Genomic DNA, 25216 nt, shown 5'->3' with positions numbered 1-25216 from the left:
GCCAGGTTCTTTCAGGTAAACACATGCATCCTTTCCATTGGAAATGCCAGTGAAGAAATGCCAGGGACAGTTTTCCAAACAGCCATGACAGCCTTCCCAAATATATGATTGCTTTGGCATTTTGAGAGGTGTTCACACATGCTAACATACTTTACAAAACACTTCATTCTTTTTCAATTAGTCCTAATACCTGCCAGAAACCATACTTCCACCACCACTACCTTCCCACAAAAGGCCAGAACAAGAACTGAAGGAAATATTTGTTCAAATTAACTGCCTCTAAATAAAGTACCCCATTAAAAATGATGATGATGATCATCATCATCATCAGCAGCATCATCATCCCCACCTGCATTTTTTCCATTGCACAAAAACCACTCTCACTCATAGCGGTATATAAGCACATATACTTACTCCCCTCCTTCTTTCTAGCAGAAACAAAAAGAAGAAAAACAGGGTGGAGGTGAGGTAAGGAGAAAGTATGACCCTCATGGGAAGGGTGGGAAGAGAGAGAAAACCTGGATTGAGATGAGGAGAGGGGAAAAGGTAACTGAGATCAAAGGGACAAAAACAGAGAGATCCTTTATTAGTATAACAAAAGGGTTAAAATTGCCAGGCAAGCAGCCTCTCCATCTTTAATGTTCAAAAGCATCCACATTTTTCGCAGCTCTGACTAGGCTTTGGTATATTATTTCTTTTGTTTTTAATAACTTCTTAAAAATCCCTTCTATCCAGTAAATGTAGCAGCAGAAGCTTTTGATCAACTTGATCAATCCCTGATCATGTCAGCTTAGGCAGATAACAAGTACGCATTTCTCTTTGTCCAAATGCTTGCTGAAAAATGCTAAGAGACATCAGAATCATTCTTCCTTAATGTATACATTCTTCTTCTTTTGGCAGAATGACACGGGTGGACAGCGTAGTCTTGTAAACAAATGGACAACTTACCTGAAAGCAAGACTTGTGTGTTCAGTCATGGATGATGATGGCACAGAGACCTATTTTGATGAATTAGGTATAGTGGCAGCATTTTCATAATTTTATTCCATACCTGTGTTGTTCAATATATATTATTCAATGTTTTATACCTTTCTTTCCAAATATCTCAGAAAATGTGAAGATAGGAGGATTAAAATAGGCTGTTCCATTCTACAACTTTCAGAATTCCCAGCTAAGAGAGAAGGCTAATTGCATATGCTTAAATAATTATACCTGTTTACACTGCACAAAAAAATGGTTGGTCCTTTCCCAATAGGACAATGACTCTTACTGTATGCATAGAGCAGAATTGCATTCCTTAACAGAATAAAATTTTATCTCAGCGATGCATGCATAGGCACAATGAACTGTTGGTGACATGGACAATTGGCTGTGTAGATAAACAGAATAACATCACAGAAGAAGTGGTTTATGATGGGCTACTGTGCAATTATGTTATTTGTGTCCATCAGAAACTCAGTTTGTCAGAAGTAGAGGAATACTGGAAGCTGGCTTATGGTATGGAAATATCTGCCTTCAGACTTGCAGCCATTTGGCTGTTTAGTTCGACAATGCAGATGTCAGTATACTAAAAAATAGCCTTTTCAGGAAACCCAGTTCCCCAGGCATTTTCTTATGCACCAGTGGAAATGCAACGTATGATGAGAAAGTTAGCTGGATCCATCCAAGAGTTGACAAGCAGTTCTGCTTCAACTCATTTATTTCTGGACTATCTTTCCTCATCTCCATTATTTCTCTGTGCTGTGAGCTGGCTAACTAGTTATAATAAAGCAAGGTTCAGTGTCCCTAGTGGTGTCTCACAAATCATCTCATTGTCTACAGTCAGTGATGAGGTCACTGGTCTTTTACTTTCTCCTCTCTTTCTCTGGGGAGGATGCCAGTAACCTTGTCAGCTCCTCCTCAGCTTTTCATTCTTCTTAGCCTAGATCACCAAAGATCATCATATCCAAAATGGGGACAGTCCACACATATGATGATCTTTGTCAATTCTGATAAGGCTTTATACTGGGTGCACAAGATGAGTGACCAACAGTCTCCAGGGCCACAGAACAGGGAAATGAAGGACTGAGAATGAGCCAGAAATAAAAAAAAATAGATTGCAAAAGAAGATTCATGTTGAATGTGCATGTTCAACTTGAGAGGTATGGATGCAAATGCAGAATTATTGCAATTGAAAACAGACACTGTGCAACTTATCATAGTGACCACATGTCTAACCCAGTCTAACATCTGGGTGCTAACTGTTGATGAGGAATTTCAAGGATTTATTTTATTTTATTTGTTTAGGATTCTTTACCTACAGACTGGTCAGGACAGGGTAGCTTTTCAAGTACTTTGAGATAAGGAATCTTGTCTGAGATCTTATCTGTTCTCTGTAAACCAGAAGAAATGGATACTCTTGTTGGGTCACTAAGCTGCTTGATTTAGTTGGTGTTATGTAAATCTTACAAATGATATTATATTTAATTTAAGACAGCCTATCACTGGGCAATTTTGTTTCCATGTATAGGTTAAGCTACGTTCAATAGAACAAACACCTGTCCCTTAACAATCCTTATCCTTTTAACTTTCATGATCTATTTTATAATATTATGTTGGCAAGGGTCTGACATTTTCTTTTCTTTTTCTCCTGTGCTTGCTTTTAGTTGCTTGCATTTCAATGTATTTTAACTTCTAGAGATAAGTTTGTCCATGACACTTTTAAAAAATAAAAGAAGGCAAAGATCTGGAAACAACAAAATTTATTTGTTGATTTACTTAATAACTATATTTTTTTCCTCTACAGAGGATGTTTTTCTACTAGAAACAGATAACCCGAGAACAACACTTATATATGGCATTTTCACTACCTCCAGGTAATCCTACATATTTATTAGAAGAAAAACCTCAGACTGAGATTTTAATGGGCATGGAAGTCACTGTTATGTGTTGATGTGATTCCTATTAAGATGTATCTCTAAATCTGTTCTGTTCTGTATTCTAAGATGTTATCTTGGACAACATCTCAAGAATATTCTCATGAAAGTTTTTAAGTATAATATTAAAGGCAACTGTCTTCAGTATTGCCAGGAATTAAATGACCATGCCATGATCATTTGGCAGTGATTATTTTATATATAATACCATCTGCATCTCCCCATCAAAGGTGATGTTCCCATTTCCCAAATCTGTATGGTACTGACTTGTGTTTCTTGCAGCAATGGGAGAGAATTTTGTTAGCATTCTGATATTAGCATTCTAACTTTCTGGACCTTTGCACAACTGGGAATAAAGTCATATACAAATATCTTCATTTTTCCAAATTCTGTGATGCACTTAGCAACTAAACAAATCCATACAAAGTGTGTGTGTGTGTTAATGAACAATGCACACAAAACCATATTATGTAAAGAAAAAAAATCACTTACAAAATGTCCATACACACTTTGCACAAACATGTGCTTTGAATCTCTGATGCCAATTGGAGTAATGCTTTCGAAAATACTGGGATTCTTGTGAAAAGTTTTGCAAGGACGTTTTTTAAAGGAAAAAAAAATAATAAAAAAAGGAGGCTCAGCAAAAGGAATGTTAGAAAAAAAATTAAAAAACACACATAAGAACATAATTAATATTCACCGTCCGGAATTCCTTAAGAGTCCTTCTTAAACCATTTATCGTCTGTTTCCTCTAGCCTATAGAAATGATATTAAAGCAACACATTATATGTTGCTATAAACTGTGTCATCTCTGTCTGAAAAGACACACTGCATGAGTTACTTTTTTTTAATTGCTTGCCATTTCCATGTCAATTAAAAAATTCTGATCAAATTTGGAACAAATTATTTTCCTGTTTTAGGTACTGCTGCTTTTCTGTGCTGTTTTGTACTGTAGCTAATGTGTTATGGAGGGGGGAAAGGACTCTGAAAATACTAAAGGGAAAAAAAAACATAATGCCTCGTAAAGAGTTTTTTTAAAAAAACAAACAAACAACCATCTGCTTCCATCTCAATGCTGCATCTCAGGGCAATCCATAGCAATTTTTTGAAGGAGTGGGGCTTGTCCACTGACATTCAGAAGACCTACCCCTTTCAATCAGGGATTCTTTTTTAAAAAAAGATGAATGGGTTCTTTAAAAAAAGAAACAGATGCTGCAGCCTGAAAAAGTTTGAAAACCCCTGCTGTAGGTAGTAGCATCACGATGTCCCTGAAGTAGGCTGGATCAGGACTTCTACAGGGTTGTTAATGGAGGTTGCAAAGTCTTAGGTGGATTGGTGTGCAAAATCTTACAAGTCTATTTTTTCTTTGCTTCCACCAAAAGTCGTCTTGCTGTTTGGTTTGCTCCCCAAATTTAGCAGCATGTGTAATGTAATACGTCATTACAGTCTTTGACCAACCTTTACAACAAAAAAAAAAGAAAAAGAAAATTGGTTTGATTCACCATTTCATTGTCAGAAGAAAAGAAAACAATAGAACAGCAAAGCAATATATCTAGTTAAAATTTTGCGTAACTGTAGAGCTTGATAAAAATATTTGGCCACCACTGAAGAATCAGCATCCCTTAAAAAGAAATAAACGTAGAATCTATTGGTGTGACCCACAAATTTAGAAATAATTGGGGAGATCAGGGCACATCTTGGGGCATCATAAAAAGGACACCGTTTGAGGACATAGGCAAGAGTTTCTACTTCCCTGGATCCACAAGGGCAAGCTCTCTGTGAACAATGAGTCCCAGGAAATCTTCCTGCCAGTACTGCTGAGGGGAGGGCATCAAAGCGGGCTCTGGAAAAGGTCCATCTATATTTGCTTAAGGAGAGATTGTATAGATACCCCGCAGTAGACGGTTTACGGCTATCTCAAATTTGGCGATAGAATTTGGGAGCGTTAGAAATATCATTCTGGCAGTCAGTGTCCCTAATTCTTTCTTTTAGTATTGAATTGGCCTTCTCCAGAGTTTGTTGGCCTACATATTCAGGAGAGAGGTCAAGTCTGCAAAGTTCTTTTGTGCAAGTACGCTGCCGATGGGTTTGGTAGCTGTCTGACAACAGCAGAGGCATCAGGCCTGTAGAGTCAAACATAATTCTGAGTCCTGAAGTTAAAATCCTAATCCAGGCCTGAGCCTTAATACTTGGCACGTTAGCTTCAAGCCTCAAAACTTTTAACAGCATCATTTATGAAAGCATCGTTTATGAAAGCATCAATAACAGCATACATATGAGGTTGTCCATCTTTGCCCTGAAGCTTTGATCGTTCTTTTTTTCATCGTGTTCAGGCCTCCATGTTCTGAAATTTTAACATGGCTGTTTCTGTTGCTGCTGTGTCCTTTGCCATAACAAATGGATAATGTGCATTTTCACTTGGCATCCAAGCAATCATTTAAAAAGCTTCATTGGAATAGCTGAACCTCTCTCTTGTGCTCCATGAAGAGCCAGAAGGAAGTTTAACAGTAATGATGGGAAGATATTATTTTTCTGACCACACATGTTTAATTTGGAAATTGGTTTGATTAATTCATGTGGTGGAGTAGAAAATGGGTTGCAACCATATAAGCTGGATAAACAAAGGCAGCACAGAGTCCTGCAGATATTTTATTCCTCCTCTACTCAGTTTATTCAGATTCAGTTTCTTTTGCCACAAACCCACAGATACATTTTAATACATGTTTAAAAAATAACTCTGAAGTTGATGCACAGTATAATTTGTAGTAGAGGCTGTAATGGATTTCATTTGGCAGCCACAGCATCTCCAAAATTCAGGACCATGTTACCACATAGAATTATAATCAATTTAATGGATTAACATATTTCTGAGTACATTTCTGAACGAATTAATGTTATAGGCAAAACCAGACAAAGGACATACTATTTCAGATGCACACACACACGCACACACACCATTCATATTTATTATTTGGTGGAGAAGAATAATTAATTTTGATACAATAGGTTATGACATAGATACATTGTGATGTGATGGCAACACTGAGCATATTCAAGATACTAAGTAAGATAAAAATTGCATGCCTTTTGAGAGATAGAAAGGCCAAAGAGCTTGTAAACTTTTTGTTGTTGTTTATTCGTTTAATCGCTTCCGACTCTTCCTGACTTCATGGACCAGCCCACGCCAGAGCTTCCTGTCGGTGGTCAACACCCCCAGCTCCCCCAGGGACAAGTCCGTCACCTCTAGAATACCATCCATCCACCTTGCCCTTGGTCGGCCCCTCTTCCTTTTGCCTTCCACTCTCCCTAGCATCAGCACCTTCTCCAGGGTGTCCTGTCTTCTCATTATGGGGCCAACGTATTTCAGTTTGGCCTTTAATATCGTTCCCTCAAGTGAGCAGTCTGGCTTTATTTCCTGGAGGGTGGACTGGTTTGACCTTCTTGCAGTCCAAGGCACTCGCAGAATTTTCCTCCAACACCACAGTTCAAAAGCATCTATCTTCCTTCCCTCAGCCTTCCTTATGGTCCAGCTCTCGCAGCCATATGTTACTACGGGGAACACCATTGCATCAACTATGCGGACCTTTGTTGTCAGTGTGATGTCTCTGCTCTTAACTATTTTATCAAGATTGGTCATTGCTCTTCTCCCAAGGATTAGGCGTCTTCTGATTTCCTGACTGCAGTCAGCATCTGCAGGAATCTTTGCACCTAGGAATACAAAGTTTTTTATTGCTTCTACATTTTCTCCCTCTATTTGCCAGTTATCAATCAAGCTGGTTGCCATAATCTTGGCTTTTTTGAGGTTTAGCTGCAAGCCAGCTTTTGCACTTTCTTCTTTCACCTTCATCATAAGGCTCCTCAGTTCCACTTCACTTTCAGCCATCGAAGTGGTATCATCTGCATATCTGAGGTTGTTAATGTTTCTTCCAGAGATTTTAACTCCAGCCTTGGATTCCTCAAGCCCAGCATGTCGCATGATGTGTTCTGCATACAAGTTGAATAGGTAGGGTGAGAGTATACAGCCCTGCCATACTCCTTTCCCAATCTTAAACCAGTCCGTTGTTCCATGGTCTGTTCTTACTGTCGCTACCTGGTCATTATACAGATTCTTCAGGAGGCATACAAGATGACTTGGTATCCCCATACCACTAAGAACTTGCCACAATTTGTTATGGTCCACACAGTCAAATGCTTTAGAATAGTCAATAAAACAGAAATAGATGTTTTTTTCTGAAACTCCCTGGCTTTTTCCTTTATCCAGCAGATATTGGCAATTTGGTCTCTAGTTCCTCTGCCTTTTCTAAAGCCAGCTTGTACATCTGGCAATTCTCGCTCCATGAACTGCTGAAGTCTACCTTGCCGGATCTTGAGCATTACCTTACTGGCATGTGAAATGAGTGCCACTGTTCAATAGTTTGAACATTCTTTAGTGTTTCCCTTTTTTGGTATGGGGATATAAGTTGATTTTTTCCAATCGGATGGCCATTCTTGTGTTTTCCAAATTTGCTGGCATATAGCATGCATTACCTTGACAGAATCATCTTGCAAGATTTTGAACAGTTCAGCTGGGATGCCGTCGTCTCCTGCTGCCTTGTTATTAGCAATGCTTCTTAAGGCCCGTTCAACCTCACTCTTCAGGATGTCTGGCTCTAGCTCACTGACCACACCATCAAAGCTATCCCCGATATTGTTATCCTTCCTATACAGTTCTTCTGTATATTCTTGCCACCTTTCCTTGATCTCTTCTTCTTCTGTTAGGTCCTTGCCATCTTTGTTTTTGATCATACCCATTTTTGCCTGGAATTTACCTCCAATGTTTCTAATTTTCTGGAAGAGGTCTCTTGTCCTTCCTATTTTATTGTCTTCTTCCACTTCCGCGCATTGCTTGTTTAAAAATAATTCCTTATCTCTTCTGGCTAACCTCTGGAATTTTGCATTTAATTGGGCATATCTCCCCCTATCACTGTTGCCTTTTGCTTTCCTTCTTTCTTGGGCTACTTCTAGTGTCTCAGCAGACAGCCATTTTGCCTGCTTGGTTTTCTCTTTCTTTGGGATGTATTTTGTTGCTGCCTCCTGAACAATGCTGTGAACTTCTGTCCATAGTTCTTCCGGGACCCTATCTACTAAGTCCAGTCCCTTAAATCTATTCTTCACCTCCACTGCATATTCCTTAGGAATATTAGTGAGCTCATATCTAGCTGATCTGTGGGTCTTCCCTAATCTCTTTAGTCTGATCCTAAATTGTGCAAGAAGAAGTTCGTGATCTGAACTACAGTCAGCTCCAGGTCTTGTTTTTACCGACTGTACAGATGTCCGCCACCTTTGGCTGCAAAGGATGTAGTCAATCTGATTTTGGTGTTGTCCATCTGGTGAAGTCCATGTATAAAGCCGTCTCTTAGGTTGTTGGATTGTAATCTTAATGTCAGGATAATTTCCAAATGTCCGAATAGACTGATTTTTAAAAAAAAAAAATTAAACTGAAAGTGCACTAGCATGAGCTCTCTTCAGAAATTTACAAAGTAGATAAGCAAAACATGTAAAGAGAGGAATTGTGTTTTCTTCTTCAAATTTAATTCTTCTCCCAGGCATGAAGTTATCTGTGTGTGTGTGTGTGGGAGGGTGAGATTTAATATTAGAGCATTTAAAGGGTAGGGGCATCTGTAACAAGCCATGGTGATGTCAAATTAATGACATCTTTCACATTGTGTCATTATGCAACTGGTAGACATAATGATACTGTATGTGATGCAAGTACATAAGTCATATCATTTGCTCAGGTTGTCATCATGAAATGAGTCACATTGACATTATTGCCATCCCCTCATCAATAAAAAAGAGTTGGTTACTTCCTCTGTTCATAGCATTTCAACTGGCTCTTTTTAATTTAATTGCTTCACCAGGGCATAAGCAAGAAATATCCAGAAACTTGATTGCTTTCCTGGAGAGGAAGACTTTCTACCGGGTCATAAAGATATGCTGATATCAAATTCTGAAAATTCCTGGGCATTTAGTTAGCAAGTCTATGGTGTCATCCCTAAGACAGTGACCAGGAAGAAGCATATATAAGGAAAGAGTTATCTATTTAGTTCTGCATGAGTCTGGACTGTCCAGCTCTTCAACAACTGACAAATCACAATCTTGACTGAAAAAAAAGAGGGAATGTATAGGAGGCTCTGAACCCAAAATGAAGAAATCAAGTACTGATTAAAAATTTGCATTTTTAAGCAGGCAATAATGATTTAGAGATGGCATTTGCAAGACAAATAATAAAATAGAATGAATGCATCTTGTTTGTTTCCTGTTTTTCTTTCCTTCCCTAGTTCTGTATTTAAAGGCTCAGCAGTCTGCGTGTATCACTTATCCGATATCCAGCGAGTGTTCAATGGACCATTTGCACACAAGGAAGGACCAAACCATCAGCTTATTCCCTATCAGGGAAGAATTCCTTATCCACGACCAGGGACTGTAAGTGCCCACAATCAAATTATCTTTTGATGTATTACCAAGCATCATCGAAAGATGATAGATAGATAGATAGATAGATAGATAGATAGATAGATAGATAGATAGATAGATAGATATTTCAATGAACTGGCCAGGAGTCAAGAGGGAAATAAATAAATAAATAAATAAATAATTTTGATGCATGACAAGACTAATGGATCTGCAATGTATTTAGCCTAGAAAGAAGATGGTTGTGTGTGTGTGTGTGTTTGTGTGTCATAAAATGGAGCGTAGAAGAAACCATCTTCTGTTAGACAAAAATATCACTATCAATACCGTTGGGGCCAAACTGCTGCTGCATTACATGATTTAGGTTTTATTGAATGCTTCCACATACAGAGAAAACAACACTGCCTTACACATGGGAAAAATGTAGGCTGAGACATCAATGGGGTTGACTGAAGTTTACACATACATACATACATACATACTAAGCGCATATTCAGGCATGGAAAGGATGATGATCTGTAGTTTACTAGTAGAATTTGTAGAGGTACATTCAGACTGAGTTCCACCATCTTTTAATCTAAAACTGCCTGTGCAAGTGAGTCTTTTAAAACCAGCAAGATTTGATTCTAAGTTGGCTTTCTGGAGTTAGATGAAATATGTCCCATCTTGCATTTCTTGTTACTGTTCATTGAGGGATAAAGTGCATCCTGAAAGTCTCACGGGGCCTTCAAGAAATCTGTTTTGTCCTATCCCCACCCCACTTCTCCACAGAGTGGAAGGAACAAAAAGATGGTCCGTTTTTGTGCTTTTAGAAGGAGGGGGGTTTAAGGGGTAAAACATCTTTTGCAGATGTTAAGGTACATCTTTCATTCCTTAACACTCCTGAAGTCCTTTCCATGAATGGGTTCACTTTGGATTTGGGCTTGAACTTGCTATGGAAAGCTTGGTGTGTCCCTCACCTGATGGAAGTTGCATACTCTTGTAAGCAGTTGAGATATTTGAACCAGCTCTCTAGCTCCCAAGTTAGGAGAAGACAATTATTTTCATTGGTTTTTCCTAACGGAATGGAAGAATGACTTTGTAGCTTTCCACCAAGGACATCTCCCCTACCAATTTATTTCCTAATAATCTGTCTTCCTTTTTCTTAATCCTAAGGGAACCTCGAATAACAGTTTAGTGGTGTCAGATGAGAAAACTGCAGCAGCAGTTTGTTAGCAGAGATCAGTTCTCTAGCTGATTAGCAATGAGAGCTTTGCTGAAGTAACAGAAGCATAATGGTTGTTAATGGCACAAAGGATTAAAACAATTTGATTAGCTCAGGCAGATCTGATTCCTTCTTTTGGAGGGGAGGGACTTTAAGGATGAACAGCATAAGATCCAAGTAAAATGTAATTCCCCTTTGTCTCAACCTTAGCAGTTCAGTTTCACATGAAGATAAATGAATGTATACACTGAGGATTATAAGAGATAAAAGCTGAATAAAAGATAATGGTTATTCAGTTGCTTTGCTTGCATTCCAGAGATTAATTGTTTTTATAGACTTTTGCAGGGTATAAATGTAGTGGATCATTTTACAAGGAAGTTTTATGAGCCTGGGATTGGTCATATGTGTTTTTCTGGTCTTCCCATAGGTATTTGGTTGGCCACAAAAACTTTTGGTCTGAGCTAGCATGACGCCTTATGTTCTTAAACAACTTAATTTGCACATTGAAAACAGAGTTTAATCCAGAAAGAGACTAATGCTGCCTTCCAAAACATGTGCATCTCATTGAAAACAATGAGATTTGTAAGATATATTTTACTGGATGGTTGGGACATTCTTAAGCACATAATTTTAGTAGTGATGTTTTGAAATAATAGCTAGGTACTGTACAATGTGTACGTGGTAGGCAGGAGATAGCCAAACCAATATATCATAATTGAGTTCCTTGATTTCAGAAACTCTTTTAATACAATTTAGCCATTCACACATTAAGCAACAGCCTGCTATGAAAGTGCTTGTGGAATAGTTGTAATATAATGAAAGAAGTAGAAAACCCTTATCAACACCAGCAGTCCCCATCCTGCTTGAAGTTTTAATCTAATCCTGACCGTCCATACATTTCTAAAAATGGTAGCCAAATGCACATTGACAAATGGTAAGGAGGATGCCTTTCCTTAAACCTCCCTGTCACTAAGCACTGTCTTTTATTTCCAAGAGAAAATTGTCTAGCAGTTTACCTATGAAGTAATTCCAAACCTCTGAGGTCCAAATAATAACCAAGCATGAACCTCTTGCCTACTGTGGAGCATGCAGGTAGCATCTTCATTCAGATAGGGACTTTGTACATTAGAAGGGAAGGTTGAGTACATTCCACACCCACCTCTTCCTTTCCATAATGTACCCAACTCTCCTAAAAGGAGTATGTAATGTCACAGATGGGACCTCACATGCTTTCCCTCCAGTGAATACAAACAAGAGGGTCAACTGTACACTGTGTGATAAATATGGGCTTGATCCTCATCATCTATTCTTAGGGTTCCCTTCTAAATGATATTATAGAACAGCTCACCTAGAAAAAGTTACTGTGGTGTAGTGGCTGATAAAGAAAGGCATGAACAAGGATTCCATTCACATCCAGAGACAAATGTGTATAATGTTACTAGCTCTATCCTACAGGATTGACATAAAGATTCCTGAAGAGATATATCTGAAAAGGTGTGAACATTAAATTGCTATCATAAAACCACATAGAGCTATGAGAAATAGTAGGATAGTACAGAAATTTTATGAGATGAAGGAAGGAAGGAAGGAAGGAAGGAAGGAAGGAAGGAAGGAAGGAAGGAAGGAAGGCAGGCAGGCAGGCAGGCAGGCAGGCAGGCAGGTAGGCTGCTATGTTTAGTATTATAACTATTACTACATATGCTACTTTTATCACCATAGCAAGAAATCAATCTCTTGGTAGAGAAAGGGATAGTGTCTAGAAACCATGGAGATTAATTTCTCCATGCTCATGATACAATCAAAAATATATTTATTTGTTCCCCATGAATATATATGTTTGAAATTGTATTTGGCAGGTGGAAGGAATTTTGATGCTTTCCATTTCTCTCTTCTTTGGTATGCTAGACTTCTTAGTGAAAGCCCAAATCCCTGGCATTGCAAACTAGCACAGGGAGAAAAATTGTATTCCTCTACTCCATTTTGAAATTGTCTAGTTCAAGGCAATTTGTGCTACATGGAATATCAAAGTATATAACTTGGCTTTTAGATTCAGGGAATAAACAATTTAACTAAAAGTGCATTTTTCTTTTGGTCCTATCTTCAGAATGGGACCATGTTTGGAGATCATTTTATTTGTTCAACTTCCTTATGAAAAATAAAAAGTAGCAGTCATATGAAACAAAAGCATTTGATGACACCCAAAGCATACTAGAGGGGAAAAAAATAATGGTTTTTAGTTACATCTAAGTTCTTGTATTAGTTGGCTTTTCATTTCTTAACCAGCAAAAAAAAAATCTGTTTCACATTTATGTTTTCAACATTCCATTGCTAGTCATTTGTAGTCAGTGAACACTTTGATCCAATTCCTTAAATGTAGATTTAGAGATTTCTTGGTTTAGAACTTCAGACTTAGTATAGACTAGAAGTAAGCATTTAATATTTTCCATGAATATAGCCCAGTTTTTTGGGTTTTTTTTAAATGTCAGTATGGTATGTTTTTCTGTGGCCTCTACTTTTGGGGAAATAGAATTGTGGATTAGCTGGGCCTTGATCTTATTTGCTTACATTCTAAAGACAGCCATTTCAGCAACAGTTCAAATGAAACAGAGTAAGATTAAGTAATATTATATATTCACTTAGCAATGCTAAAGAGCTGTAGGCTTTGGCATCTGTGTAGATATTTTTTGCCATGGTCAACTGTGAGTTAGAGAAAACCTGAACGATGGTACATGCTGGGTGAAAGACTGTGTCTCAAATCTCCTTTGTCATGTAGACTTTGACACAAATCATTATCTGAAGCTATAGCATGTCATAGATAAATTATGAGCCTTACATCGTTGCATCTGTAAGAGACTATCCTTGGGATTGAATGGCAAGGAAAGAAGAGTATGATGTGTATATATAGTCAGTTTTGAGTGGTGGAGTCAATTTATCTATTGCAAATAAAGAAACAGGACCTTCCACCCCACACACACACAAAAAAATCCTAGAAGGTAATGCCAGCCTAATTCCATGTTCCTGTCAAGAAAAATATAAGAACTGAGTCAAGCTTAAATCAAAAATACTTTACCTGTTGTTGTTGTTGTTGTTGTTGTTGTTGTTTTTAAATTCATTGTGTATAGATGAATTATGTGTATGCAGTGGTCCATGTTTTCTGCTTTTCTAGCAATCTTTTAGAGAGAAGAGCCTTATAGCATAACTTTGGCATTTATACTATCACCATGAGACAAGGTTGGCAATTCCTCATGTTGAACTAGAACAGGATTGTGGGAATAATTAGACAGAAAACTGTTGAACTGTTATCCTAAAAGTTTAAATTTTGGGACCTGCCTTGGAAAACTAAAATATTGGATACCTGCTTGTGATAATACCCTACAGAGACATCTCCTCCTCACTGCTCTGAAAATTCAGTTATTTTTTTTTTCTGCAAGAAAAGTTGAGCCCCAGGTTAGAACTTTTCACCATGCAGATATTGTCCCAGTTTTAGGAGATAGAAATAAAATAAATAAAAGAGCTGAAGTTCCTTGGCCTGATCCATCAACTTCATTTGCTTGGTGCTGCAACGGCTCTCATGTCTCCAGTTTCATTAAACGTGAATCCGGAGGATATTTTTTTGAGGAAAAAATGGACTGTAAATCAGAAGTAGTTGATTTGGCTTGCTCTGTTGTTCCAGTTCAAGCCTTGGGACATCTGGCAAGTACAACCAAAGAACAGCTAAAATGCTGGCCTTAATGTAGGAATCTAAAGTTCATATCCTTTCAGAAGGTGGAAAAAAAAAGACAAGATGTCTCATTTAAGGATAATCTTTATTTCTTTGCTTGCTTGTTTATTTTGGAAGTTCAGAGATGTAGCAGTTGTTGGCAGTCAGATAGTTCCTTTGACCAAGACGTTCAACTGCATCAAGCTGATTTGGCTTGGACATTGCCTTTAATGGACATCTTAGTCTTTCTCTGTGAATGCGCAATGTCTTACCATTGTTTCCTTGTACCGTAACTACAGGATACTGTTAAAACATGGTATTTATGTGATGAGTCTGATAAAAGTATGAAGCTGCTTACAACTCAATCTGATAAGCTGCTATGAAAGGCAATTTATTTGTAAGAGATGGATCTGCATGAGAGATTGATGGCTGTGCAAAACAACATTTGTTGCATTGCCCTTACAGGATAAGCAAATCTGAGGGTTTTCCATTAGTCTACAACATAGCTTATTTCTTTTTATAAGCAATTGCCATTCAAAGATATGTTATCCCATAGCCCTTCATTGTTACATTTCAGATAGGGAAGTTCCAAGATCCAGCTGAGGGCAGTCTTGGGGACAATGGAGCTGTGACCAATGTTAAAACGATTTCAACCATCAAGATCTTATTTCCTATTTCAGCTAACTTTCAGCGTGGTGTTCTGCCAACATATACCACACACGCTGTTCCTTATACCATCACAGTTATTCATACTTTGAAGGTTAGGGTGCTAGAAATAAATTTGGGAGCAGATATGCAGGTGATGACAAACCATCGCAATACAGAGCTAATAAAAAGTTGTAGGACCTTTGTATTCTTGTGGATAGTTAATAATTATCATTGTGAATATAATGCTTTTTTTACATCAGACACATCCAAGGGGATCAATGACTCAATCTAATGCATATTTCTCTCCAGAAATATATCTACATCAGCTGGCTGGATCAAGATAGTGAAGACTGCATACATCCCAGCCACAAATATATTCTTTATGGGGGATTCATAAATTCATATGGAATTGATAATGGCATAGAAGAGAGAATTTTACTAGTACAGTTCTTCAAGGATATCTTTAGCAATATTTCAGTGATATGAAAACTTGGATGAAGCTTGCATAAAGTCTATCAAACAGCAATCAATTCTTGCTGATTTAGATTTTCCCACTTTATTCCAAGAAATAATGTGAAGTGATGCACACTTGTACAATTGAGGAAACATTATAAAGGGGTGGGAATTGAAACATCTTTGGTGTAGTTGATGATTATCAATGCCTTTTCTAGTGTCCTGGAGGAGCCTTCACACCCAACATTCGGACAACCAAGGAGTTTCCAGATGATGTGGTCACCTTCATCAGGAACCATCCCTTGATGTTTAATTCCATCTATCCACTCCATAAGAGGCCATTAATTATTCGGACAGGCACAGACTACAAGTACACAAAGCTAGCTGTTGATCGTGTTAGTGCTGCAGATGGAAGATACCATGTTTTGTTTCTTGGAACAGGTAAGAAAATTTGGCATTATGCTTTTTAAATGCAGTTTTACCATCTATGTTTTCTGCAGCAGGACCAGAACATTGGGTTCCATCAGCAATACATTATCCATTCCTGCCTCAGAAGGTTTAGAAAGACAAGCAGGCAGGAGATGAGTCACAAAACCATAAAACATTAGCATTAGGAAGAACCAACCTCCTATTTAGTATAAAAACAAGTCTACATACCAAACTGTGTTTTAATAAGAAAGACTTCTTGTTCTTGCCTGCTTGATCTGGATTACAATCTAAGTAATCAGTGGTGGATTAAGATTGGGGAAAAATGCTGTGTCATCAGTTCTAGTCAGCAATTCAGAAACTAATTATTAGACCAGAGTTTCTCAACCTTGACAACTTTAAGATGTGTGGACTTCAACTCCCAGAATTCCCCAGCCATCATGCTGGCTGGGGAATTCTGGGAGTTGAAGTCCACCATCTTAAAGTTGTCAAGGTTGAGAAACATTGATTTAGACTATTTAAAATTTCCAGTAACATCTTCCAAGGCAGGCCTCCATATAACATATATAATTAAAGGTGACTACTGAAGCACATTCTACATGGCAGTGCCTCCAAAGACTCTTCAGAAAGTGCAGTTGGTACAAGATACAGTACAAGATACAGGAAAGGGCTGGTTTGTGTCAGCCCTTCAAGATTGCCCAGACCAGGAAACCAAAACCAAGAATACTAATACCCCCGATGGGAGGAGATGGGCAGGGACAAATTGAATAAATAAATAAATAAATACTGCCTTTACTGTAAGGTTACAGTAACACAATCTTGCAAGTCTGAAAGCACTTCCCCCCTCCCCTTCCTCCATGCTCCAGAGAACTAGGGAGGGTCAATTCTGAGATGCTTTTTTTTTTAATTACATTTCTGCTTTGGACTCAAGTTTCTTGTACCAGGCTGTCATGAGTAAGGATGGCGAGCAGGGGGCTCCCATCCAGACTGTTAAGCGCATCTGTAGCACTGAGGAATTAGGTAGCCATTCAAAGAGACACAGATCGGGCCCGCCTTAACCTTTGGGGTTTATATGGCTGGGTTTTTCCCACGCTTCTTCAGTTTGTTAGGATTCCTGTTATGTACAAGCAATAAAACATTAGAGACCAGTTCCTTGTCTCAGCGTGTTTCCTGGCAGTTAGGGCACAGACCATTGTCTAGGCTGCAGCTCTTCCTCCTGTCTCTCAAGGTTATTCTCACATCCCATTACAGTCTGTTTACCGACAGTCACTACCGGGAACACATTATACCTTTGCTATAGGCCCTGCACTGGTTGTCAATCAGCTTCCAGATGCAACTCAAAGTGCTGGTTTCTACCCATAAGGCCCTATGTGGATCAGCACCTAGGTCTACATTTCTGCCAAGAATCAATCCAACCAACTAGGGAGTCCTGGAGAAATTGCTAGTAGTATCCCAGGCTGAGGTGGGATATGGAGGCTCAGAGATTCTGCTTTTCAGGAGCTGGAGCTGTCTTTTGGAACAACCTTCCTGTTGAGATCAAACTTGCCCCCATTTTGATTTTATTTTGGAAGATGCCCAAGACTGAGCATTTCTGTAGAACATTTCTGATGCCACCTTGATTTGAATATATAATTGAATTATAGCTTTTGTGCTATTGTGTGATATTTATATTTATTTTAATTAGGTTCATCATTTATGTTTTAGTCACAATTTACAATGGAAATTTTATTGTTTCTACTATGTACCCTGAATGCCTTAGGCATGAAAACTGGCTGGGTGACTTTGGGCCAGTCCCTCTCTCTCAGCCCAAGAGCCAATCAGGTGTGGTACGAGAGTTCTAGTCCCGCCTTAGGCACGAAAGCCGGCTGGGTGACCTTGGGCCAGTCCCTCTCTCTCAGCCCAAGAGCCAATCAGGTGTGGTACGAGAGTTCTAGTCCCGCCTTAGGCACGAAAGCCGGCTGGGTGACCTTGGGCCAGTCACCCTCTCTCAGCCCAACTCACCTCACAGGGTTGTTGTTGTGGGGCAAATAGGAGGAGGAGGAAAGAATATTAGCTATGTTCACCACCTTGAGTTATTTATAAAAATAATAAAGGTGGGATAGAAAATAAAAACAAAACAAAACAAAAATATTTCATACACATATAACATTGGCAACCACCCAGGAGTCTTATGGGATTCAATTGTTTATAGGTTGAATGAACAAACTTGAGTGAATTAGTGGCTACAATACAATATTCTTTTTATTCTCCCATATAAATATAATGCCAACCAATTTCTATCTTCCATTCTTACCATTTGGTATTCTGCTGAGAGACGCTGAGAATCCAGAGACTTATTACATCCCTCTAGCCCAAGGATCAAGAATGGCTTTGCCACTGTTATTTATTTGTTTGTTTATTATTTTTAATCCCACCAATAAAAAACATTCTCTGAAATATGGCATTAAATGTATGCAGATATAATGAGATATAGAGTAACAAAATAGCAAAATCCATATTACAGCCCAGTGACAGTTAACACAGGAAAGAAAATAAGATACTGAGTGCTGAGCAGAAGTTAACTAATCTTGTATGATCCTGAAAAAGTTAAGCAGGTAACTAGTCGAATGAAAAACAATCCCAAGTTTGTGACCTAGAGTGGAAATAAAAAGAGAAAAATATGGATACCTTCATCTGGTGCTGAAAAAATTATAGTAGAGGTACAAGACAACTCTTCCCAAGGTGGACATAGAAGAGACGTGAACCCATAGAGGAGACATCACAGCTAAGAAAGGCCTCTATCCTGTTGACATCCAATGAACTTCATTCCATCAACACGTTGCAATGTTGCCTTTTTATAGCAATGATCAGTATTCACAAAAACATTTATTTCCATTCACCAAGTATTTTACTTTTCTTCTCAGAGTAATCACATTAAGTACATTAAACTATGGGGAAAACAAAAACAAAAACAACTGACAAGGTTAGGGATGGGAAAGGATTTTATTCAGCTTGGGTTGATTTTTTTACAATGTTTTTAAAATTACAAGAAAGCATGCAGAAACTATATTAAGCATTCATTTATAAATGGTACATTTATTAGCATATTCATCCAGATCTTTAATGAAAATAAGTTAGGAGAAAGTTATAAAAACATGTGGAGAATATAGAAATTGTCAAGCAATGATGTAACAAACCTAAAATGTATAAACAAATCTTCCAAGTTGCTGATCCACCATACTTCTCTTGAGTGATCCAGCTGAAAGTGGTATACTTCCTTCTGCTTACTGGGTTTCCATGAAGCAATACACTTTTCAGATAAAACTCATCGCTAGGATAATAGATTGTCTTACAAATGAAAAGATGTATTCGAGGAAGCAATGACAAATATAAGCATCATGCAGTAATTCTTCACCCTGATCAGTAGTAATTTGCTTCATTGGGAGGAATGTTGGTGAAAGCCAGGCAGACAGGGTTTTCCTCTCCTCCACACAGCAGGCTTTAAAAGCTGTGTGAAAATCTGTGTCTGTACAGCCAGATTTATGGTAATGAACTCAAGGCAACATCTCTTTTGCTTCTGACAGTCTACACATCCTTAACTGCTATGTTGAAGGCTGGGTCATCACAGCTAGTAGTTTTTTCTCTTCTTGCTGGAAATATATTGAATCTGGCTATTGTGGGCAGTGAGAATTTCATTTGGCTCAGCTTCTTTATATCTATCTATCTATCTATCTATCTATCTATCTATCTATCTATCTATCTATCTATTGAATTTCTCTACTGCCCATCTCCTGCAATGACTCTGGGTGGTTTACAATGAATAAAATAATAAGGATTCATTATAAATATAAATATGGATAAATATAAAAATATAACATGTAAAATATAAAATATGAAGTCCAAGATGGTTTTAACGAAATTTACTGGGGCTGCATCATGGTACCAGCCACCTCCATGATTGTCTATCCCCCCTCTCACCCCAAGAGAGGTGGCATAGCCAGGTCTTAACTCCCTTTCTGAAGGCCGGGAGAGTAGGGACCTGCCTCACCTCCAGGGGTAAATTATTCCAGAGGGCGGGGACCACGGCAGAGAAGGTCCTCCTCCTGGACCCTGCCAATTGGCAATCCCTCATGGACAGGGTCCGTAACATGCCCTTTCTGCCAGACCGGGTGGGAAGGGTTGATGTAATGGGGATGAGACAGTCCCTCAGGTAACCTGGACCCATGCCATGTAGGTTTTAAAGGTGATAACCAACACCTTGAATTGGACCTGGAAGCAAACTGGCACCCAATGCAACTCACACAGCAATGGTGTTATATGCACCCTCCTTGGGGCTCCTAAGACTGCTTGTGTGGCCTCATTCTGCACCAGCTGTAGCTTCCGGATACTCGTCAAGGGTAGCCCCATGTAGAGCACATTGCAGGAGTCTATGCGGGAGATGGCTAGGGCATGAGTGACTGACCAGAGGGACTCCCGATCCAGGAAGAGGCAGAGCTGGTGCACAACATGAAGCTGTGCAAAGGCTCCCTGGGCCATGGCTGCCACCTGCTCTTTGAGCAGGAGTTGTGAGTCCAGGAGAACCCTCAGATTCTGCACCGGGTCTGTCTAGGGCAGTGTGACCCCATCCAGAACCAAAGATGATAAATTCCTGGATACTGTAGGGTTCCCAACCAGCAGCCACTTAGTCTTACCAGGGTTCAGCTGAAGCCTGTTGTTCCCCATCCAGACCCCCACAGCCTCCAGGCACCGAGAGAGGGTTGTCACAGCATCACTTAAGTCACCAGGATGGAGATGTATAATTGGGTATCATCCGCGTATTGATACCTCATCCCATGGTGATAGATGATCTCACCCAGTGGTTTCATGTAGATGTTAAAAAGGAGTAGAGAGAGCACCGAACCCTTTGGCACCCCACAACAGAGGGGCCACGGGCCGGATCTCTAGCTCCCTATCAACACCAGTTGGGACCGGCTCTGGAGGAAGGAGGTGAACCAGCACAAAACTGTGCCACCCACCCCCAACTCCCTGAGCTGACCCAAAAGGATACCATGGTTGATGGTACTGAAAGCCACTGAGAGGTCAAGGAGAGCCAGGATGGACGCACTGCCCCCATCCTGCTCCCGCCACAGATCATCCATAAGTGCGACCAATGCTGTTTCCATCCCATATCCAGGCCTGAACCCCAACTGAAAAGGGTCTGTTTCATCCAGGATCCTCTGGAGCTGCAATGCCACCACTTTCTCAACCAGCTTCCCTAAGTAAGGGAGGTAGGAGACTGGACAAAAATTGTCCAGAACGATGGGGTCCAGTGATGGTTTCTTGAGGAGGGGGTGTACCAGCGCCTCTTTAAAAGCTGCCAGAAACAGCCCCTCCACTAAGGATGAATTCACCATCGCCTGGACCCACCCACATGTCACCTCCTGAGCTGCTTTCACCAGCCAGGAGGGACAGTGAACTAATTGGCAAGTGGTGGCCCAAGAACCCTTAATAATTTCCTTCTTACCATTCTGCTTGCAAGGAAACGTGCAAATTTCATTCAAACTCCAGTGAATTTCAAGGCTGAGCAGATATTGGAGTTTGGCATTGCCTCATCACCTAACAATGTATACCAGATACTGCAACACTCATCCTTTTGCTATTTTGGCTTCCACACCTGCAAATACTAGGCAAAAATTAAAAAAAAATCAAAATCAAAATCAAAGTTTCCCATTCCCCATACCTGATCCCCCTCCCAGAGGTGTCCACTGTGTCAGAGGCTTTTATCAAAATGATGTAAGTAGCATTTCACTGCCGTAAGTCCCACCCCTTTCTCACATGCATGTAACATGGCACACAGTCAAAAGGGCAGAGCTTGCATCACAAAGTTCCAATGCTGCTTTGGTCCATTCTCTTCCCTTGGCCTCCACCCCACCCCCATAGATGACTATGTTCTTTCCTATGCTTTTTCACAAAAAAATGGAAATAAGAAAAAAAATAATAACTTGCCTGGCTCAGATTAAAAATATAGTATTAGAGATGTTATCATGCACACAACCCATATGGAAAGCCAGCTCCAACTGTTTGTCAACTCCTGGAAACCATAAGAGCTACTAGAGTCTATCTCTCACGTTTCCCTTCTTACAAATGGAGCGTTATTCAAATGGTTCCAGTCGGGTAATGTGCTTTCTTTGGCTTGGCCTGTGTTGAAATGCCTCAGATGTCAATCCCATAAATAACAAATGGATAACCCTTTTTTTTTTTAAGATGCAAACTAAGTGCATAAGTTACCCAGATCAGTGTATCTCTCCCCTTTGTGGTTTCAAAAGGATTGCAAAGGCTTTACTAAAGACATCCCTCAACAAAGAAAGTCGGAACAAAGATGACAAGTTAATTAAAACGTTTGTGACCATTTCCTTCTGGGGAGTGTAAAAACTGTATTGTGTAACATCAACAGGCTTAGTAATTGATGGTAGGGGCTGCAGCAGCCCTCTGGCAAATGGGGCTTGGCACAGTGGCAACATTTAAGTTTAAGATGAGCTTAGTATGCATGAATGCTGAGCTAAGCCCAGACTGAGCTAGTTATGTCTACTGTGTCTATAATATCAATCATTCTACAAATTATGGGGTTTCCAAGCCAAGTTCAGAAAGCACTCCCATTTCACTTCAGGACTAATCTACATACACATTTTGAGTAGACTTCCTGGGGCTAAGGGTAGATGCAAAATTCATTTTGCTTTGCTTTGCTTTAAAAATTTATTAGATTTCCACCGGCCAATTTGATGGCATATGAGAACCAGAAGGCTGTAAAATTGCCTTTTGCTCAAATTTGAAATGCTATTTTGGCAGTATTAAAAGGGGGGGGGTTATCAACTGAGTGTAACAGGTAAACATAAACACAAAAATGCGTTGTATTAAGCAGAATTCGGGATAATGCACATGTTTGCTTAATATTAGGAGAAAATATGTTTTGCATGTCTGTAATAGAAGCCAAGACAAAGTATTGTAGTTTACAGCTGAGTTTGCACAATACTGGTTGTTGGGGTTTTTTGTTTGTTTGTTTTTGTTTTTGCTTTATTTAACAGAACAGAGAGAGAACATATAGATATACATAAAATTTAAAATGAGAAAAAGAAGAAAATGCAATAACAATAGTATAAATTATATATAAGGGCTTCTCATGCATCTATAGATGTATATCCATGAATTTTTCATAACAGTTTCAATAAAAATGGCCATATTTCATTGTAATCATCCATGTATAATTTACATCTATAGGCAACTCATTCAAAAGACACAAGTAACATCAGGTTTTAATCCACTGAGGAATTAGGGCCATAAATTTATCTTCCATGTGAAGAACTAATCTCCTGGCAATAATCAGGGCACAGAGAATCCATTTCTGTTGTTCAGCTGTCAATTTCCATGTAGTAGATAAGTAGTTCAAAAGAATGTGCATCTGAAAACATTTGCACAATATATTTAATCTGATTAGTAAATTACCTTCTTTTTCACACAAGACACTGAATCATAAACTAGCAACTCAGCTTATAAAACATGCTGAGACTGGGAAAAAAATGAATCCAAGCTAAAATTAACCACTGTTTGTATGCTTTACAAGCACAGCCATTCAATCTCTGAGGCCTGTTGGGGGAATGAACTCAGTGAGTCTCAAATTAAAGTGCACTGATTCCCTGGCTAAAGACCAGTCACCACACAGGAGACATTGACAACTGTTCAGGTGTTAAGCTTTCTCCTTATTCTATTGTGTGAAGGCAACTTCCTGCTACTTTCTGTTATGCACCATCCCCATTCACCACATATTGGAAGTGGCAGGTCTGAAGGGGAGAACCTGTGTCCATGTAAGTGGCCCCACACAATTTAGAACTTGGTTGTTCAGGGTTGTACATCATGTGTAGAACTGACATTCTTCAAACAGGCTCCATCCTCTTCAGATTATTGGAGGATGGGAGGTACAATGATGCTGAGGATGTAATGCTAAGCCTAAGGGACAAAGCACAGCTGAATTTGTATGAAGACTTGCTAGCTGAAGAAGGTTAACGTGTGATTCAAGTGAAAGGGTGAAGATAGTCCCAGAAGATCAGACAATTGCCCTATGCCCCAGTAGATGAAGATGTTATAAATGCTAAAATTGCTCAGCCCTTAGAGTGAGACATTTTACAATAAAGGCTCATCATCGGGTATTGTCTGTGCTGAATGGGCATCTTCACAAAATTCTATTTTGCTGCTTTTGAAATGATTTTGTCTTAGTAGAAACTTTCCAGTTGGCCTGAAACTGGAAACAAAGCATGGAAATAGCTCACAGGAAGCATACTTGACTGATTCCCAGGGCAGAACAATCAATTTTCATAAGGTAAAACTTAACAGGGCAGTTCCTTAAGCTGGTACAGACCATTTTTGGCAACCCCCCAAAGCTGTGCTATTCCTTACAAGAATAAACATTTCTGATGATGTCACCTTGTCAGGTGATGAAACATCTGCAAGCAAACAACCAAGCTCAGAGAGCACCAAGGACTCCACAGTTCAACCATGAGATGAATATATTCTCTTCTATGGGATAAATATTTCAATCAGAATGCAGAAAATGAGCTTATTTTTATGCTTTTCATTTTTTTAATTTTCTTTTTGTCTGCTTGACCTTGAGGTCAAATACCCCCAATCAAAATACCTTATGTTTGATCTAGATCTGAAATTGCATTTGGTCCCATCTTTAAACCAAAGAGGGACCACCTCAAAGCAGAACTGCCATGAAGCTGCAATCTGGGCCAGCACTTCCTAACAATTGTGGTGGTGGGTTTTTTTTTTTATGATGTGGGCAGGAGCCCTTGCTCTGTCAGCCTTTATCCCTTGTTTATTTGTTTATTTGTTTAAGGGAAAATAGCTTCATGGAAGTCTGTTTTGAAGTCTGACTTTTGAAGTTTACAGTGCTAACTAGAACATTCTCTTTGGACTGATTTATATTAAAAATGTATGGAAAGATTTAAACTTTTATCGTGAATTAGTCAGTGGGACATACTGTGTAGCAGCCAAACATCTGTGTGTTCTGTACTACCCAAGCTGTGAACCATACTTTGATATAAACAGTCATATTTGAGTTCTCTAGAAGTAGGCCATACTTCTGTCAGTTGACGATGGAGGTCAATATTTAGTTTTCTCATCTCAGTCCTTCCTTGTCTGTACACGTCTTCCACACACCTATTTTTTGCTCCATTTCTCAGCCTGTTGGCTATTTTACTCTTCTAATGTCTTGTTTCCCGGCTTTTTCCCAAATCCTCATAAGAAAAAATGGGATTTATAATAATACTTATAAAACTAAGCATGTATATAATGCTTCTGGGGGTTCAGAGCAGTTTGTAGCTATTTCATCCCAAAAACCTTTATACCAGCATTTTTCAAACTTGGCAACTTTAAGATCTGTGGACATCAACTCCCAGAATTCTC

The 25216-nt window shown here is 39.1% G+C and overlaps 2 protein-coding genes across 2 annotated transcripts in view; one reads left to right on the top strand and one right to left on the bottom strand.

Moving 5' to 3' along the window:
• Positions 1-25216, bottom strand: part of LOC134500729 (platelet glycoprotein 4-like) — a 461190-nt gene that overhangs the window by 269497 nt on the left and 166477 nt on the right. The gene's annotated exons all lie outside the window — the stretch shown is intronic.
• Positions 1-25216, top strand: part of SEMA3C (semaphorin 3C) — a 175298-nt gene that overhangs the window by 130346 nt on the left and 19736 nt on the right. The window contains exons 9-12 of the mRNA XM_063308094.1: positions 901-1015; positions 2786-2855; positions 9236-9380; positions 15592-15814. Coding sequence (XP_063164164.1) covers positions 901-1015; positions 2786-2855; positions 9236-9380; positions 15592-15814 — 553 coding nt within the window. The remainder of the gene's footprint in view (positions 1-900; positions 1016-2785; positions 2856-9235; positions 9381-15591; positions 15815-25216) is intronic.

This window comes from Candoia aspera, chromosome 7 (genome assembly GCF_035149785.1).
Source record: "Candoia aspera isolate rCanAsp1 chromosome 7, rCanAsp1.hap2, whole genome shotgun sequence".
Lineage (NCBI taxonomy): Eukaryota > Metazoa > Chordata > Lepidosauria > Squamata > Boidae > Candoia > Candoia aspera.
Note: the sequence above shows the minus strand (reverse complement) of the source record. Positions and strands in the feature narration are given on the sequence as shown.